Source organism: Crotalus tigris, unplaced genomic scaffold, assembly GCF_016545835.1.
Source record: "Crotalus tigris isolate CLP2741 ecotype Arizona unplaced genomic scaffold, ASM1654583v1 scf7180000017725.2566008, whole genome shotgun sequence".
NCBI classification, from domain to species: Eukaryota; Metazoa; Chordata; class Lepidosauria; order Squamata; family Viperidae; genus Crotalus; species Crotalus tigris.
The window spans coordinates 1,131,663-1,148,494 of NW_024096593.1; the positions used below are offsets into that span (position 1 = coordinate 1,131,663).

The window sequence follows — 16,832 nt, forward strand, 5'->3', positions numbered from 1 at the left end:
TCTAATTCTGATTAGGTTTAAGCAGTACTATTATTCTGTTTTAACGGCGGGGGGGGGGGGAAGCTTGAAAATTGATACTTGCTCATTATAGTAATATTTATAACAAAGACCAAGCTTTTCAAGTGCATTCCTGAAGATGTTAACATCAGGTGTCCCACCTGTTACAAGGAATCAAAGAATCTCAACAGGGATATATATATTCTTATTTATATACAAGCCAAATACTTTGGATCTGAAAATCAAAGCTGTACTTTTCACTTCATACCATAGTATGATCCTCTGAAGTTTTTCTCAGTAAGGCAATATACAGCTTCTATCAGGCAGCCAATATTAAAATGTTAAAAATAGAACTTACTTCAAGAATCCCAGATATTTTCAGATAACAAAGAGTGATTTATATGGACTCGCTTTGCAGTTTCATGAAACATAGTAGGTCCATTGTACTATGATTAGCACGCGTGCTGATGTCAGGTCTCTTGTCTAGCTTCAAGCTTTATTCTGCTGTTAAATTGTGCTTTTGTGCTATAATCCAGAGAACCTTTGTGTCTGCCTTACTAGTGTGTAGTTTCTGAAATTGCTTTTGTTTTTAAGGACAGTGTGTGCCAGTTTCAGCGAGTGACTCACTAAGCAACTGGGAAAAAAATCCCATTTTCACTTTCTGTGAAAAAGATGTATTTTGGGGAAATAAAGCAGAGATATAGAAGCAGGTGTTGTCTAAAGGCAAAGTTTTCTGACATATAGGACTATAAACAAGTTCTGTTTATATTACCAATTTATCAAGCAAGCTGCAGCTAGAGCGATATTTCACTCCTACAGAGGACCTTTGTTAGTTCTGAAATACAGAGAAGATTTCAGTGTACAAGTTAGAGAAGAAATGTCCAAATCTGTACTATATAGTACAGATTTACTATTTATTTATTTACTGTGCAAATCATAGCATGCCTTCTTCTCACACTTACATTGAGTACATTGATTTTTCCATTTTTCATTTGTTCCTGCAGGTGTTTACCATATTTGGAATCTCCTGTTCACCTAGATACTGATGGGTTACAACTCCTGTCTTCTTAGTACCAAAAACCCCAATAGTTTTTCTATTCTAATGGATGGAAATTAGGAATGATATACAGTATAAAATAATATAAAATATTGAAAGTTGATAGCTTTTCTATCCAAATAATTGGTTAATGTACTGGATTTAAAGGATTGTTTATGAGCAGGCTACTGCCATGTAGTTTAAAAATGAGTTGTTAAAATTTGTTTTTCATATTTGCTGTTAAGTCAAAAAAGAAGCTTAGTCAAAAAAAGAGTCTGCTTGAATGGTTTAACCAAAGAAGGCCATAACTCAGTGGAAATAATACTAAATCCTCAATATTTCTGCATAAAGGCCTAAAATGGGATCTATTTTCTATACATGTCCTACAACTAGATAAAGAGAACCCAATTAAATAAGTCAGAAAGATTACATTTGTTTATTTATTAAGGAAAATGATACAAATAACATTTTCTGTTGGCAAAAGCAAAAGTATGTTGTTTTCAGTAGCTAGTATGTACCCCCTCCCCCAAATTGGGAAGCAGTAATTGCAGGTAAACTTTTCTTACAACTGTTCATCAGTCCTGCACATTGACTTGGAGAAATTTTAACATATTCTTCCTTAAAGAAAGTTTCAACTCAGGGTTGTTAGTGGTCTTCTCACACAAGCTGCCCACACCATGTCCTTTTACATATTACCTTAGGATTAAATTCAGAACTTTGACTTGGTCATTCCAAAACATTAATTTTCTTCTACTTTAAGCATTCTTAGATCATATGACTTGTGTTTTGGGTTGTTGTTTTACTGTGTGACCTACTTTATCTTAAGGTTTAGTTCATAGACAGATATTCTGCCATTTTCCTGTAGAATTTTCTGGCACAGTTCAGAATTTATAGTTCCATCAATGATGGCAAGCTGTCCTGGTCCAGAAGCAATAAAACAGGCCCAAACCATGATTCCACCACCACGTTTCATAGATGGGAAAGGTTCTTGTGATTATGGAATGTAGTGTTTGCTTTTGTGAAACAACACTTTTCACTCAAGCCCAAAAGTTCTATTTTGGTCTTGTACATACATAGAATAATCTTTCAATGGTTTTTTTTGCAAAGTGTAGATATGTTCTTTTGGGAGAGCAGTGGCTTTCTCCTTGCAAACCTGCCTTGCACATCATTATTGTTCAGTGTTCCCCTGATGGTGGCCTCATGAACACCAACATTTGCCAAAGAAAGAGGCCCTTAATTCCTTAGAAATTACCTTATGATTCTTTGGAAGCTCCCAGATTATTAATTATCTTGCTCTTTATGTGATCTTGTTTGTTTGACTTCTCCTGGGGAGGGTAGCAGGACTGTTGAATTGCCTCAAGTTGTATATGATCTGCCTGACAATTGACTGGTAGAGTCCAGGCTCTTTGGAAATAGTTTTGTAAACCTTTTCCATCCCAGTGAGCATCAACATCTGTTTTTAGGAAGTCCTCAGAAATCTTCTTTGTTTGAACTATACTTGTATTGTGAAGATCAGACTTTGATAGTGAATACCCAGAATTTTGTCCTTTAAATAAGGACATTTCACAATTAGACCGGATTATTATATCAGTCTGAGGTCCAAATTCCCTTCTGTTAGCAGCAAGAGGATTCCCCCCCCCCCCGTGCACTGAGTCTAAGGCAATTCCACCACTAATATCAATGTCACAATTTATTTTTTTTCAACTGTACCCAATTAGATTTCTTTCTATTGTCCTGTCCTATATTGTTGTGGTTGTTGTTGTTAGTGTGAAGTCGTGTCCAACTCATCGCAACCCCCATGGACGTTCCTCCAGGCCTTCCTGTCCTCTACCATCTTCTGGAGTCCCATTTAAGCTCACGCCTACTGCTTCAGTGACTCTATCCAGCCACCTCATTTTCTGTCATCCCGTTCTTCTATTGCCCTTCCTATATTATATTCTATTGCTATTGTTTTTATATTACTATGCTTACTGCTATTATTTTATATGACTATGCTAATTACTAGAAATATATAAATATACAATTTCTATATTATGCTATTATACTATTATGCAATTACTATTACTATCATATTTCTTCTATATCATGCTCTATAAGTATTCTATTATTTTACAACGTTTCCTCTTTACTATTACTATACTGCACTCTATAGTATTATTACAGCAATGTTTTCTTCTTACAAATCATGTTCTGCCTTCTGCCTTAAATCCTCTTTTTGGGATTTCTTCTGTTTATTTTCCGTCTGTTAATGGCCAGTATATCGAGTATTTACACTTTTCCATATTCTGTTTTGCTTTGTTGTGCCACATATTTCCTTTTATTTCGGACCATTCATTCCCTTGGAAGGAAAATGCTTCCCCCCCCCCCGTTGGGTGGTTTATTTGCTGGTGATTGTAGAGCTTCAAAATATGCATCTCAATTATCTGCCCCTCACTATCTCCTTTTAGGGCTTCTGTGGAAAACAGATCATGTTTTAGATGATATTTATGCAGAAATACTGAAAATTCAAAATGGTTCACAAAATTTTTAAGCATCACTGTATGTAGACGAACTTCTTCAGGTGAAGAGGGAATGCATCCTGGGAAACCATTTTGGCAATCACTATAGATACTGCTCAGTGGAGAAGTGGTCAATAATTGTAATGATCTGTGGGAATATCCTTGGGAGATAGGAAGAAGAGGAAGAGTAGATTAGGCAATGGTCAGTTTAGAAGCACCTAGCCTGCAGAAGCCAAGGGGGTGCAGTAAGCATCTCAGAAGGGATCTTTCTAGATCAGTGGTTCTCAACCTGTGGGTCGGGACCCCATTGGGGGTCGCCAAACAACGCAGTCCGCCATTTTTTTCCCCTTTTCCTTAGCTGTGCTACTCCCTTTTATTCTATTGGCTTTTGAAAGCCAATAGAATAGACTTTCTTGAATAGAGTCTAATTCTATTGGCTTTCAAAAGCCAATAGGAATTGTCCAGGCTGTCTCTGCCCTGCTGAGCCCGCCAAAAGTCCCATTCTGCAAACAGTGCTGCACCAGCTGAGTAGTCCTCGACTTACGACCAGTTGAGTAGTCCTCGACTTACGACCAGTTGAGTAGTCCTCGACTTACGACCGGTTGGGGGTCGCAGCATTAAAAAGGTTGAGAACCACTGTTCTAGATTCTTGGATTGCAAAGGCATGGGGGAAGAGATGTGTTTTTAGATTTGCAATATTCTATTACTGTAACCGTACAATAAAAATAGTGTTAATATTCATGGTTGGTGCTTCTTATCTGGGCTACCTCTAAGGACTAACAATAATAAACAGATTATATCTTTTTAGGAGTTACCGGAATATTTTAAAAGTTCAAAAAATTTAAGCAAGACTGATTTTCTTTCTCTATTTCTCCTTTTGGCCTTCTTTCTCTGTGTCTCTCTCTCAAATCAATTTGTTTACTCCTGGCAACTGCCTGATAAGTCCTTGCAGTTTTCTTGGATTTCAGAAGTGATTTGTCTCTGTCTGTTTCCTAGTGTTGAGAAAGAGTGGCTAACCCAAGGTTACCCATCTGGCTTTGTGGTCTTCTGGTTTTTAGTCTGCTTCCTTAACCACTATACCAATCTAGCTGTATATTTAGAAAGAGAAAAAGTGTGTCCAAGAAAACTAGAGACAGCAGGTGAAAATGTGCCTGTCCACATGTACATTAGCTGTGTCAATGGGAATTGGGTTGGAAAAGGCTGGCTAATACCATAATAACAGGGTTAAGATTTAATACAGTGTAAGGCTTTTTGTTCTTGTGCAATTGGCTTATTCTTAAATAAATGTGAATGTGATTATAGCCTCAAATACTCTGTTGAACCAAAACATTTCATGCTAGAAAATGAAAAGTCCTTTATGTTTTCAAACATACATATATTTGTACAAGACGTTAAGGCAGATTAGTTGTGGGTGGATGGTGTGCAATATAAAATAAAAAATATCAATTTAAAAACTGTTAAACTTGTATTTTTTCTGTTGGCCACAAAGATTGTGGATATACCCCATATTGCTATTTCTGTCCTGAGCTGAAAAACTTCTGGGGCAACATAGAATTTAAGCCTAGTGGCTTCATACTGAATATTCCAACTATTTTGTATACTGCTAGAAGATTATGCAATCTTAGTTGTATTCCAAATTGTCAACTACTCTGCCTTTCTTAACTACTGCACTTTATTTTTATATAGATTTAATTGAATTCCAAATAGTTCAATTTATAATATAATTTTATAGCTTCAAATATGTATTTAGATTAGATTTAGATTTAGATTAATGCATATAAAATATCTGGATATTTTCTCCATTCTCTAGGCATGGAAGAGAAGATGGTTTGTGCTCCGCAGCGGTCGGTTGACAGGAGATCCAGATGTATTGGAATATTACAAAAATGACCATGCCAAGAAACCAATTCGTATCATTGACTTGAATTTGTGTCAACAAGTGGATGCTGGATTGACATTTAACAAAAAAGAATTTGAAAACAGCTATATTTTTGACATAAACACAATAGACAGAGTCTTCTATTTAGTTGCCGACAGTGAAGAGGAGATGAATAAGTGGGTTAGATGTATTTGTGATATCTGTGGATTTAATCCTACTGATGATGGTAAGTAAATTGTTGTTATATTTTAGCAATTTATTAGAAATATTAACCCCTAGAAATCCTGTGTAGGGATACGGAAATTCAGAAGATAACTGTTGTATTTAAGTTTATGCTGTAATTTTAAAAGACTGTATTGGCTTTTGCCATTATAGAAAATTATTGTGGCCTTTCATTAGCCATTATTTTCTAATGCCACACTTTAGCTTCTGAAAGAAGGGGGGGGGGTTTGAAGCAAAGAAGGTCCAGCATGCTCTGTAGCTGCAAAGTTGCAGCATCAGACAGATAGCAGTTTACAGTACAGAGAGACAATGTAGTTGTGGAGAAAAGCAGTATCATTTATAGTCACCCAAGATAGCAAGAAAATCTAAGTGCATAGGTCTTATCACGGGACAATGATTGCCTGTATTTTTATAACATACATGGAAAAAAGAAAAAGAAGCATTTCCGGGAGGGGGAGGGAGTTTGAAGTCTTCTTTTGATCTTAGTTGGCCCTTTTAATGTGGCTTCCTTTGATGGAATTCTCAGGATACTGTGATGAATAATTTATGTGGTATTCCCCAATTTCTTAGGTATTCCCTGAGAAATAGATGATGGGGTGTTTCTCAGCAAAAAAAGTTTCCCATTCAGAAATGTAGTTAATTATAAGAGACCTTAGCTAATAAATTTGTTGGAAAAGGATGAAACATATTGAGAATATGTGTTTTGAGAATATGTTACTGTGTGTTGTAATTATTTGTTTTAAATTATTGAATTTTGAAAAGACGCATGAAACAAATATAAGTCTTTTATATATGAGACCATTGTTAGAGTGCCAGAATAGGAGTGACCTGATTTCAAATGGTTTGGCTACAGCATTGCTGAATGTTCTGGTCTAGTTACTAAGTTGCACTCTAGTCAGCTTCATTGGTGAATTAAGTGAATAAAACAATGGGGGGAGCCACATATGCTCTATTGAGAAGTATAAATTTATTAAATGAATAAAATATGTTGTACGATGAATTTGTAAATATGGTGATGGGAAAGCTGAGAAGCATCTGAGTAAGGTTGCTATGTAAGAGCAGGGCTCAATCAATGATCATAAGACCTTTTATTTTTGGTTATTTTGAAACTGCAACTACAAGTGTTCCCAGTTAGCAGGGCTCATTGGTAGCACAAAAGGCAGAAGGAAACATTCCCAAATATTTCTATAATGGATTTTCTGAAATAATTTTGAAGCATAGTTTTCAGAATCTTAAAGGAAAGTTTACATATTTATAAAGTTGAATGTTGAAAAAATGTTTGTCTTATGTTACACTACACTTAGAGGTTGTTTTGGAAGCAGTTGGAGATTATAACAATGTTGTGGCTACATTGGGGACTGTACGATGAATATTTGCTATTGCAAAATATTTGCTATGGTTTTCTACTTTTAGAATTTAGCACACAGATTAACTGAATGGCACATCTGTTTTGCAGAATGAATGGGAATATCCATACCAGATTCTTTCCTTGGATAAACAGCTGGGCAGATATCCATAGCCTGGATCCAAAAGGAGTTCTCAATCTTACACTGACTATATAAATGTAGCTTTTTGCATTGCAGTAGTGATTACTAATAGGTTCCCTTTTACTATGTGGATCATCCTACAGCTAGATTTACAGTCTAAGACTGTGGAAACTTAATAATTCAGGTTTTAACTAAGGAATTAAGAATTCTTAAGGTAGCAGTTCATGCATAGTAGATTTTTTTGTAAAATTAGGCTGTTCAGGCCTGATAAATTCAGTATTTCTAGATATCAAAGAAGTTGCTCCAAGATCTCCAGTATGACTGGTAGAACAATGGTTTTTTTTTTCAATAAACACCCAACTTCAATTTGCAATTGCCAGTATTTGTATTTTTTCCAATATTTTTCCTCAATCCTATAATCACCTAGAATAGCAACATCAATAACCAGCCTTTCTTCTTTTCAATAATTGTTATATTAAGCATGTGATCAACCACATCCCCGTCTCTTTGGATCTTAAAGCCCCATAAGATCTTAACCCACTTATTTTCCAAAACCTTCTCAACTTGATTGTTTTTACTGCATTCAAATCCAAATCTCTGGCAAAGTTTCCAATGAACAATCTGGCAGCTTGGTCACGATGCTGCTTGTAGCCAGTTTATGAAATTTTGCTGTAGCCACTAATCAAATGGTCAATTGTTTCATCCTTTTCGCTACAAAGGCGACATTTGCTGTTGTTCGTTATGATGCTGAATTTTTGCCTTCATCATTATTTTTTTTTAATAAAAAGCCATTCATCCTATAACAGACCCATCAAGTGACAATAACATAAAAGCATATGAAAGTAAATCAAGAACATAAAACAGTCACTTAAAGCGCCTCATAGTCAGAGGCTTACTACTTCTTGTGATGTCAGTATTTACATTATGAATTGGGTTTGCAAACAATTCATCATTCTTTTCTGTCCTGTTATACATTAACACTGAAATGTAAAACATAAAAAGTCTTAGGCTTTTTTTTTCAAGACACAGGAAAATAGAGTTTGTGTATTCATTTATTTTATGAAACTGTCAATTTGGGAAGGAAATTGTGAGTTCTTCTTACTTTAATCTGCAAGTGATAAGTGAGGATCATCTGGTTCAGAGAACCCATATTTGAAGATGGGTAATTTGATAGCTTATCTTGATTAAGAGATTGAGAACTTAACAGTCACCATTCTTTTACAGAATAACTGCAGCTTGCTCCATTACCTCTGTATCTTGAAGATATTACCATAACAGTAGTTGATATTATATATACTCGAAACATTACTAATGTTTAGTGGGATCTAGGAAGCGTGTCTTTCCTACAGTAGGGTCTTCCCCATGGAACATTCTTCCCTTTAAGATCCAGCTGGCCCCCACATTCCTAATCTTCTGGAAAGCCATCAAAAGCTGACCATTGCCCCAGGAATTGGGATGGCAAGGTTGGAGCCTAGGGATTGAACAGATGAATGGAAATAAATGTTGGATTGGTATCAGGTTTTCCCTGATTTTGAGTTCTGTTGTTTTTATTGTTTATGATTTTAGTGTTGTTAACCACTAAGAGTTATGTACTGCAAGATGGATGGCCACATAACTCTTTTGAATGAATGAATGAATCAGTCAATCAATCGATCGAATATTGAAAGATATGGCTGCATGTTCTGTTTTGTAGATGCTGTGAAGCCACCTGGCAGTTCTCTGCCTGCACCAGCTGAATTACCCTTAACTGTCAGTACTTCCCTACCATCTGTACAAGCCGAGCCATCCCTGCCTCCTCCATATCAATTAATTAATATTCCACCATTAGAATCTGCCTCCAGTCATGAAGATCCACAAGATTATCTGTTATTAGTCAATTGTCAAAGTAAGAAGCCTGAACCAGCAAGGTAAACATTGGACTTTTTATTTTATTAAAATGCTGTAGTAACTGTTATCATAGGTAGTTTCTGAGTGGTTAAAAAGTTTTCATTACCTATTGTAGTGAAAAGAGCCGTGGTGGCACAGTAGTTAGAATGCAATATTGCAGACTAATTCTGCTGACTTCCAACTGCCAGCAGTTTGGCAGTTTACATTTCACTGGCTCAAGGTTAACTCAGCCTTCCATCCTTCTGAGGTCAATAAAATGAGGACCCAGATTGTTGGGGGTGATATGCTGACTCTGTAAACTGCTTAGAGAAGGCTGTAAAGCACTGTGAAGCGGTATATAAGTCCTAAGTGCTATTGCTATTGCTCTTTGGGCTGCATTACTTATTCCATTCTCTTCCAAAAGTATTGAAGTTCGTCAATCTTGATGAAAAGCTTAAAATTTTATAAATATAATTTTCCTCCATGAGTTCCTATGTGATTTTTTAAAGAACAACTACAACTAGAGTCTGATTACTTAAGGGTGAGGTAAATCATGTTAAATTCCTTCTGGTTACATATTATTTTCATTAAATCTGAAAATCAACCTATATACAATGATATTTTATCTTTAAAATTGCTTTTTATCAAATATTTTTTCAAAAGGGGTTAGGGTTATTGTTCAAAAATAATTTCCATCACTGATTTCTTAATTTTAACATGTACTCAAAAAAAAACAAAACAGCTCTTTCATCTTGGAAGAAGTGGAGGAGTATTTACTGCTGGAGGATTTTGAAAGTAAAAAAGTTCCATTGCAGTGAGTGTTTGGGATTTGTCTTTAGAATTTAATCACAAAACTAAAGCCTATTTGAAAAAAAAAACAGCTTGTGTGTGTATTTGTGCATCTTGTGCATTTTGCTGTGGATTTTCATAAGCAGTGCAAATAATTACTACTTGATGTATCCAGATGTTCCAATAAGAATGGCTTGAAGTGGAGAAATTGCTGCATTGTTTGCAGAAGTATTGGTCATTTTGAAAAGACTGAAGTAAAAGGGTTTATCTTTTATAAATAGAAAAAAACCAGTGCTCCTTTACAGTTTTGCTCCTTGTTAAGAAAATCTTCCTCCCAACACCTAGTCCACACCTGCTAAAAGTTTAGAATGTTATCCTTCATCCTTTTTCTCATGAGAAGCAAATGTAAGGAAGTAGTAATCCCATTTTACTCTGTATTAAAGAGGCCTAGAATAATCAAGACAATAGAAAATAAACCCTATGAAGTAATAGTTAGACTTGAGAAGTTGAATGACATTGTAATATGATAATGTTGTTCTGAAATTGAAAAAGCAGAAAGTAAAAAAAAAAAACAGCCCTCTCTTAACTTAGGACATGTTACAATTTCACATTAGAAATGGTCATGACACTAAAACAATACTGAAGTGAAACTAATTAATCAGATATTAGTGGACTTGCTCTCACTGGATGTAGTTAAGTAGAAGTTAGGTAGCTATATGTCAGTATTGATTTAATTTGGATTTCTACACTGAGCAGGTTTGGATTTGATAAAAAAGACAACTTCTAATTCTATATTTTTGTGAAGATAGAAATAAGGAAGGATACTGAACTTAGTACATAACAGGGATTTATATGGTCAGTCTACTCATATTTAAGAGCAAAGTGGCATACGCAGCTGCTTTTGAATAGCATTTTTGTCTCAGGCTTGTATTCATAAATATTTTCATTCCAAAAAATAATGTTGTTTTAAAATATTGTTTGCAACTGTAGCTTCAAATTACTTTAAAATATTATTTCTTAAATAACTTATATACCTTTAAAACATTATTTCTTAGTTTGAATAAATAAATTATTCCAAAATTGATGAATTCATAACAAGTTATGGAGGATGTTTTTTTAAGGATTAAGAGAAAAAAACAATACAGTAACACTTTTAAAGCAATTGTAATAAGAATTAATATAATTAATGTTTTATTATTAATCAGTCCTGTAGATCGGGGTCCCCAGCCTCTGGCCCACTAACCAGTCCTGGTCCGTAGCCTGTTGGGAACTGGGCCACTCAAGTGATGGGGCATTGCATGAAGCTTCATTTGCGCATGTGTGGAATTTAGGTTGCATGCACAAAACCATACTCTCTCCCTCCCCCCGCTGCCACCAATCATCTGTGGAGCCAGGAAGGTTCGGGACCACTGCTGTAGATAACTAGCAGTTGACTGTATATGAGAAGAGATCTCTTAGAAGCCTTGCTCACTAAAATTCATGAGACAGAATGACAGCTGAGAACTTAGCAATGCAATGTGAAAATACAGTATATCATGAAAATACCCACTTTTTGAATTTAAGAATGAAACATGCCACATTGGTACCCGCAGTCCTAGCGCCTTATTATTTACCAAGAAGCAGTTTCTCCCCTCAAGTCCTACTGTATTATAGATGCATGTTAGTAATACATATAAAGTTAAAGCCTGTATGAAACACAGTTGTAATTGTCTATTTTTGTTTCTTATTTTAGGAAATATTTGTTTCTGGCAGAAACATGCATAAATATGCATTTATTTTTGGTTTGTTTTCATTTAACATTTAGGTTGTCAGCTGATACAGCAAAACCTGCCTGTTCTGAAACAGATTGTAATGATAATGTGCCTTCCCATAAAAGTTCTGTGCAGTCACTAAACAAGCACGCAGTGAATGGATATTTCCAGCAACATAGTGTATATGATTCCCCCACATTAAGAGCAGCTTCAGTGTCGATAGATGGCAGTCTTTATAATCTACCACGGAGTTATTCTCAAGATGTTTTACCAAAGGCATCTCCTTCCGGAACTGATACAGACGGAGAGCAACATGTTTTCAGCACTCCATCTGCAACCTCTTCTCTTGATACACAGATGAGACATTTCTCCCTTAGTTATGACATTCCCTCAACACCTGGAAGTACTTACCAGATTCCACGAACTTTTCCAGAAAGCTCATTAACTCAAGGTTCAAAACTAGAGATTATTCCAGATGTTCCTCCACCGCGTCCACCAAAGCCTCATCATGCTTCAGATCGCTCTCCGGTGGAGGCATGTAGCATTTCTCGTACTGCATCAGATACTGATAGCAGTTACTGTATCCCGACAGGTGGCTTGCTCCCATCTCGCAGCAACACAATTTCCACCATGGATATGAATATATTTCGCAAAGGTTAGTGGTTTTTTTATTGGATAAATTTTATCAAACATTTCATTTATATTTCATTGAGATATTTCAAGATCCAAGAAAGGGACGTTAGCTCAAAATCATTGGGTTTGTTTTAATTTCCTTTTAATGTAATCTTATAAATCTTGATAAATTATATTATTTCAATGCAGATTTCCATTGAATAATATTTATGTAATATTATTTTAAATTGTGAATATTCTATTATGTAGAAAGCTTAGAGTATTGATAAAAAAGGAAAAGGAAAAATATAAAAAATATTAAAAGTATTTTAAGATGTCAATATTGCAAGTTTAAAATTATTTAATTTTTCATCCAAAATTAAGTATAAAATAAAAGGGACTGCTGTATTTATACCAAAATAGTAGTTATTGATAGTAGTTTCAGTCTGACACTGAGTACTTAATATTAAGATCTCCATTCTATTATTACATAGTAGATATAAATTTATATAGAAATTCATATGTTTATAAAAGGAAATAAGATGATCAAAATCATGGGTCTTTGAGGATACATACATATGTGTCCTTAGATTTGGTTTTCTTGTGCTGCATTTTGTTATAGATTGTTAAGAGAGAAATTTCTTAGGGCTACTGGATATCCTACATTAAAGATTAGATTAAGTCCTTTTGAACTGCCATATTTCAATACCGAAACAGAAATATGCATGCTTGATTATTATAGTTTTTACCTATATAGTAACGAGTGTGTAAAATTGTGTTAGACTTAATACATTTATTTTAATTAATTTCCCAACCTATAAAAAAAGTTTCAACAGTGCCCCTTTTATGTCATCATTGCATCATCTCGCCTGTGTGCCTAAGAAAATTAAAGTTTTTTTAAAAAAAGCAGGCCTTATTTGCAATGAGGCTACCTGCCTTTGGCTAAATGCCTGCAAATCCTTTTGAGCCTGGATGCTATTTATGAGGTAAATCAATCATTTTATTATCAAGCAAGATGGTTTCCAGAGTTCAAATATTTTGAATTTAAAATTGCCATTGTGGTATTCATCTTTTACTATTCAAGTATGCCTTAATCATTTTAGTGCCTACAAAGCAGGATTAGGCAGTTCCCTTCAGCTTCTGTTGGAATGGCTAAGGCTGAAGTTGTATAAAGAAACATGAGCTTGGACAGTATCTCTTAGATATTCAGGTTTGTCCCTTGCAACTTCATAACACTTGAAATCTTTATGAATATTTTTCTAATGCTTGGATCAAATAATGAGGATGGTATGAGATTGAGAAGATTGGCATGTGCAGAAGAGCCAAAACTGGCAGTCAAAATGGAAGGTACGGAACAAATTAGATAAAAAGGAAGATGGGATGGAATATTTCTCTTTCCTTTTTAAGTCTGATTTCTTTGTTCACTGCTTACATCTATAAGATTGAACATTAGCTCTGTTTGCATATTTAAACAGTGAAAGAGACAGAGAGAATTTTCCTGCCACTGAGTTATAGTGCTATTATCTATCCTTGAAATTCTCAGAAATGTACAGTGGCTAAAAATTTTGCCTATTTTGAGGCTAACCTTGAATGGTTTTGGAATAAAAGGAAATATATTAATCCCAGGATTAATCTGACTTACCCTTATTTTAGCCAGCGACTGGAAATCAGATGAAGTTAATATTATGGTAGTGCAATATGAAAACATGCTTGTGGCTGTACTTAGCTATAAGTAGACACCTGGGCTAGTCCTTCTAGCCCAGTGGTGGCGAACCTGTGGAACGGGTGCCAGAGGCAACACTCAGAGCCTTCTCTGTGGGCACGTGCACCGTCGCCCCAGTCCTAGGCCTTCAGCTGGGTTTTAGAAAATCTTTTCACTTGAGGCCTCCGCTGCCATGTGCAAAAAAAAAAAAAAAAAGGTTCAATCAGTCAATTTCAACTTCTCACAGGAAAAAAAAAAGATCTTGCAAAGTTGGAATTGATTGATTGAACTTTTTAGTCCCACCCAGTCTGCCGTTACCACCACAACCACGCCCACCCAATGGGCCACATACCCCCAATTGGCCACACCCACCCAATGGGCCACACCCACCCAGCATCCGATGATGCATAAGTAGGTTTTGGGTTGCAGTTTGGACACTAGGTCTCTAAGAGGTTCGCTATCACTGTTCTAGCCCTTCCCTCAGCTATATTGTACTTCAACTCCCATTATTTCCAATCAAGTGACGTTTGTATGAATATATCCAAAACATAACAAAGTGGGAAAACTGATACTGAAAGTAATTATACAAAATTTCTCATTTTGACTAGTTGCACTTAATAGTGTGATTTTATTTCATTGCTGAGGAATGGGGAAAAACATTTGCTTTCTTCTCCCTTGTTTTAGACCTTGTTTCTCAAGACTGCTATTTTGTTCCACGAACATTTCCAAATGATAGATCAAGCTCACTGGAAGGCTTCCATAACCACTTTGTAAGTATTATTTTGATTTGCCAAGGGGGGAGGATAAACTTTTCTAAAGCCGAAATGCCAATCTACTTACTATACAACTCAAGAAAGAAACTTTATGCTGAACATCAAACATCAACCATTGGCTTTAGATTGAGATACCCTATTTTTAATAAATGAAGTCACAAGATCAGAATGAGAATTCTCTTAAAGAGGGTTAAACTTAAACTCTCTACAACCAGAATTTCTTTAAGAGAGTTCTCATTCTCATCTTGTGACTTCATATATTAAAAATAGGTTATCTCAATCTACAGCGCAGAGAATATCTAGGTTGTTTAATGTTGTCTCTGAAGCCTAAGAGATCATTTGCTAGTTGGAGGCCTCTGTAGTGATGCCTACTTAAGCAAGTTGCTGCTCTTACATCAGCAAATATTTTAATGTCAACATCTGTAGGCCTTGTATCAAGATGATGAAAATGCCCATTGAGTCCTTACGCTACCATAAGTATTTCAGCATTTATTGTACTGAGCATTTGGTTGTGTGCATATTTACTAATAAAAAACAATAGGGATCCTTAATAGAACCTATGAAAAATATTTGTAAGGAAGGCTTGGCTATAATATAATAAGAGGGCGGCTCCAAAATGGGACATCAACCTGACGCAGGAGAGGGAAGGAGCTGGTAAATATTATGGTGGAAATAGATTCAGCACAAAAGCATCTAGCAAAATGTGTAGAAATGTGGCAGACACATAATACAATGAGAAGGCAGAGGAGGTGGTGGATGTTTAAAAGTGTAAGGGATGGAAGAATTCTATTCCATGAAGGAATGGTTGGGGCCTTTTGATCAATAATGTAATAATGTATCATATGACTTGAATCATAGTCAGCGAATTCTGATTAACTTACCTCTTGTTTCTAGAAAAATAAAAGTCTGTTGACTGTTGGAAGTGTTTCAAGTGAAGAACTGGATGAAAATTATGTCCCCATGAACCCTAACTCTCCTCCACGTCACCATTCTAGCAGTTTTACTGAACCCATTCAAGAAATGACGAACTATGTGCCAATGACACCTGGCACGTTTGATTTTTCACTATTTGGAATGCAAGTGCCTCCACCAGCACACATGGGATTTAGATCTAGTCCAAAGACCCCTCCCAGAAGGCCAGTCCCTGCGGCAGAATGTGAACCTCCTCCAGTGGACAGGAACCTGAAGCCAGATCGGAAAGGTGAGGGATGAGTGTGTACATCTAGTTGCTCTTCCTATCTTTGTTTACCCTTCACAGAATAAAACTATGTTAGAAGTTGATAGCCAGCATGAACAATTTTAATTTAGAGTTTTATTATTAAGATGTTAAATATGTTCATCAAAGTTTAATTTTTTTTATTTAAATCTTTCTTTTAACACTTAATTTCTGTAAACCATTTAGAGCCTATTTGGTATCATGTAGTTAGATAAATTATACAAATAAATAAAATTACAGCAATTTTAAAAACACATTTGCAATGGTTTATTGTGATTGCTATACCTTCAATTAAGGTTCTGTTTTTAATTTTGTGCAAAATTTTGGACAGTAGGCTAGATGTCTGATTTGGGATTAATTTAGGCATCACTAATCCATGATCATCAGAATTTGTAGATAACAATCTTATTTGTTTTTCATATAATAAGTTATTAAATGGAAGCAGTCTCATTTAAATCTTTAATTTACAAATACATACAGCATTTTTTTAAACTGGCAAACTCATGGTTTTACTGTCTCTTTAAATTTAAATTTTACTTGTAGTGTATATTTAATCTCAAATATCTCCATCTCCCAGTATCCATTAAAGTTGTATTAATAGATAAAACATATTTTAATGTAACACTGTAGAAGGAATGCATATCGTCATGGAATAGCAATAGCAGTTAGACTTATATACCACTTCACGGTGCTTTACAAGCCACTCTAAGGGGTTTACAGAGTCAGTATATTGCCTTCAACAACCTTCCATCCATCCAAGATTTTACCAATCTTGGATGGATGGAAGGCTGGGTCAGCCTTGAACAGGTGAGAATCGAACTACTGGCAGTCAGCAGAATTAGCCTGAAATACTGCATTCTAACCACTGTACCACCATAGCTCTCTAATAATAGGGAACTATTATTAACTATTACTGCTAGATGTTGTAAAATTACCATTCATAGCTTGCCTCATCATAGGCCATGCCAGTGCAGCTCAGTGACATCTGGAGGGCCCTGCTTCAA

At 35.5% G+C, this 16,832-nt stretch overlaps 1 protein-coding gene across 4 annotated transcripts in view; it reads left to right on the forward strand.

Annotated features, from left to right (window-relative positions):
• GAB1 (GRB2 associated binding protein 1) overlaps positions 1-16,832 on the forward strand; it is a 108,111-nt gene that overhangs the window by 79,848 nt on the left and 11,431 nt on the right. For all 4 annotated transcript variants that reach the window (XM_039338952.1, XM_039338951.1, XM_039338954.1 and 1 more), the window contains exons 2-6: positions 5,342-5,636; positions 8,813-9,026; positions 11,579-12,180; positions 14,524-14,609; positions 15,507-15,813. In XM_039338952.1, coding sequence (XP_039194886.1) covers positions 5,342-5,636; positions 8,813-9,026; positions 11,579-12,180; positions 14,524-14,609; positions 15,507-15,813 — 1,504 coding nt within the window. The remainder of the gene's footprint in view (positions 1-5,341; positions 5,637-8,812; positions 9,027-11,578; positions 12,181-14,523; positions 14,610-15,506; positions 15,814-16,832) is intronic.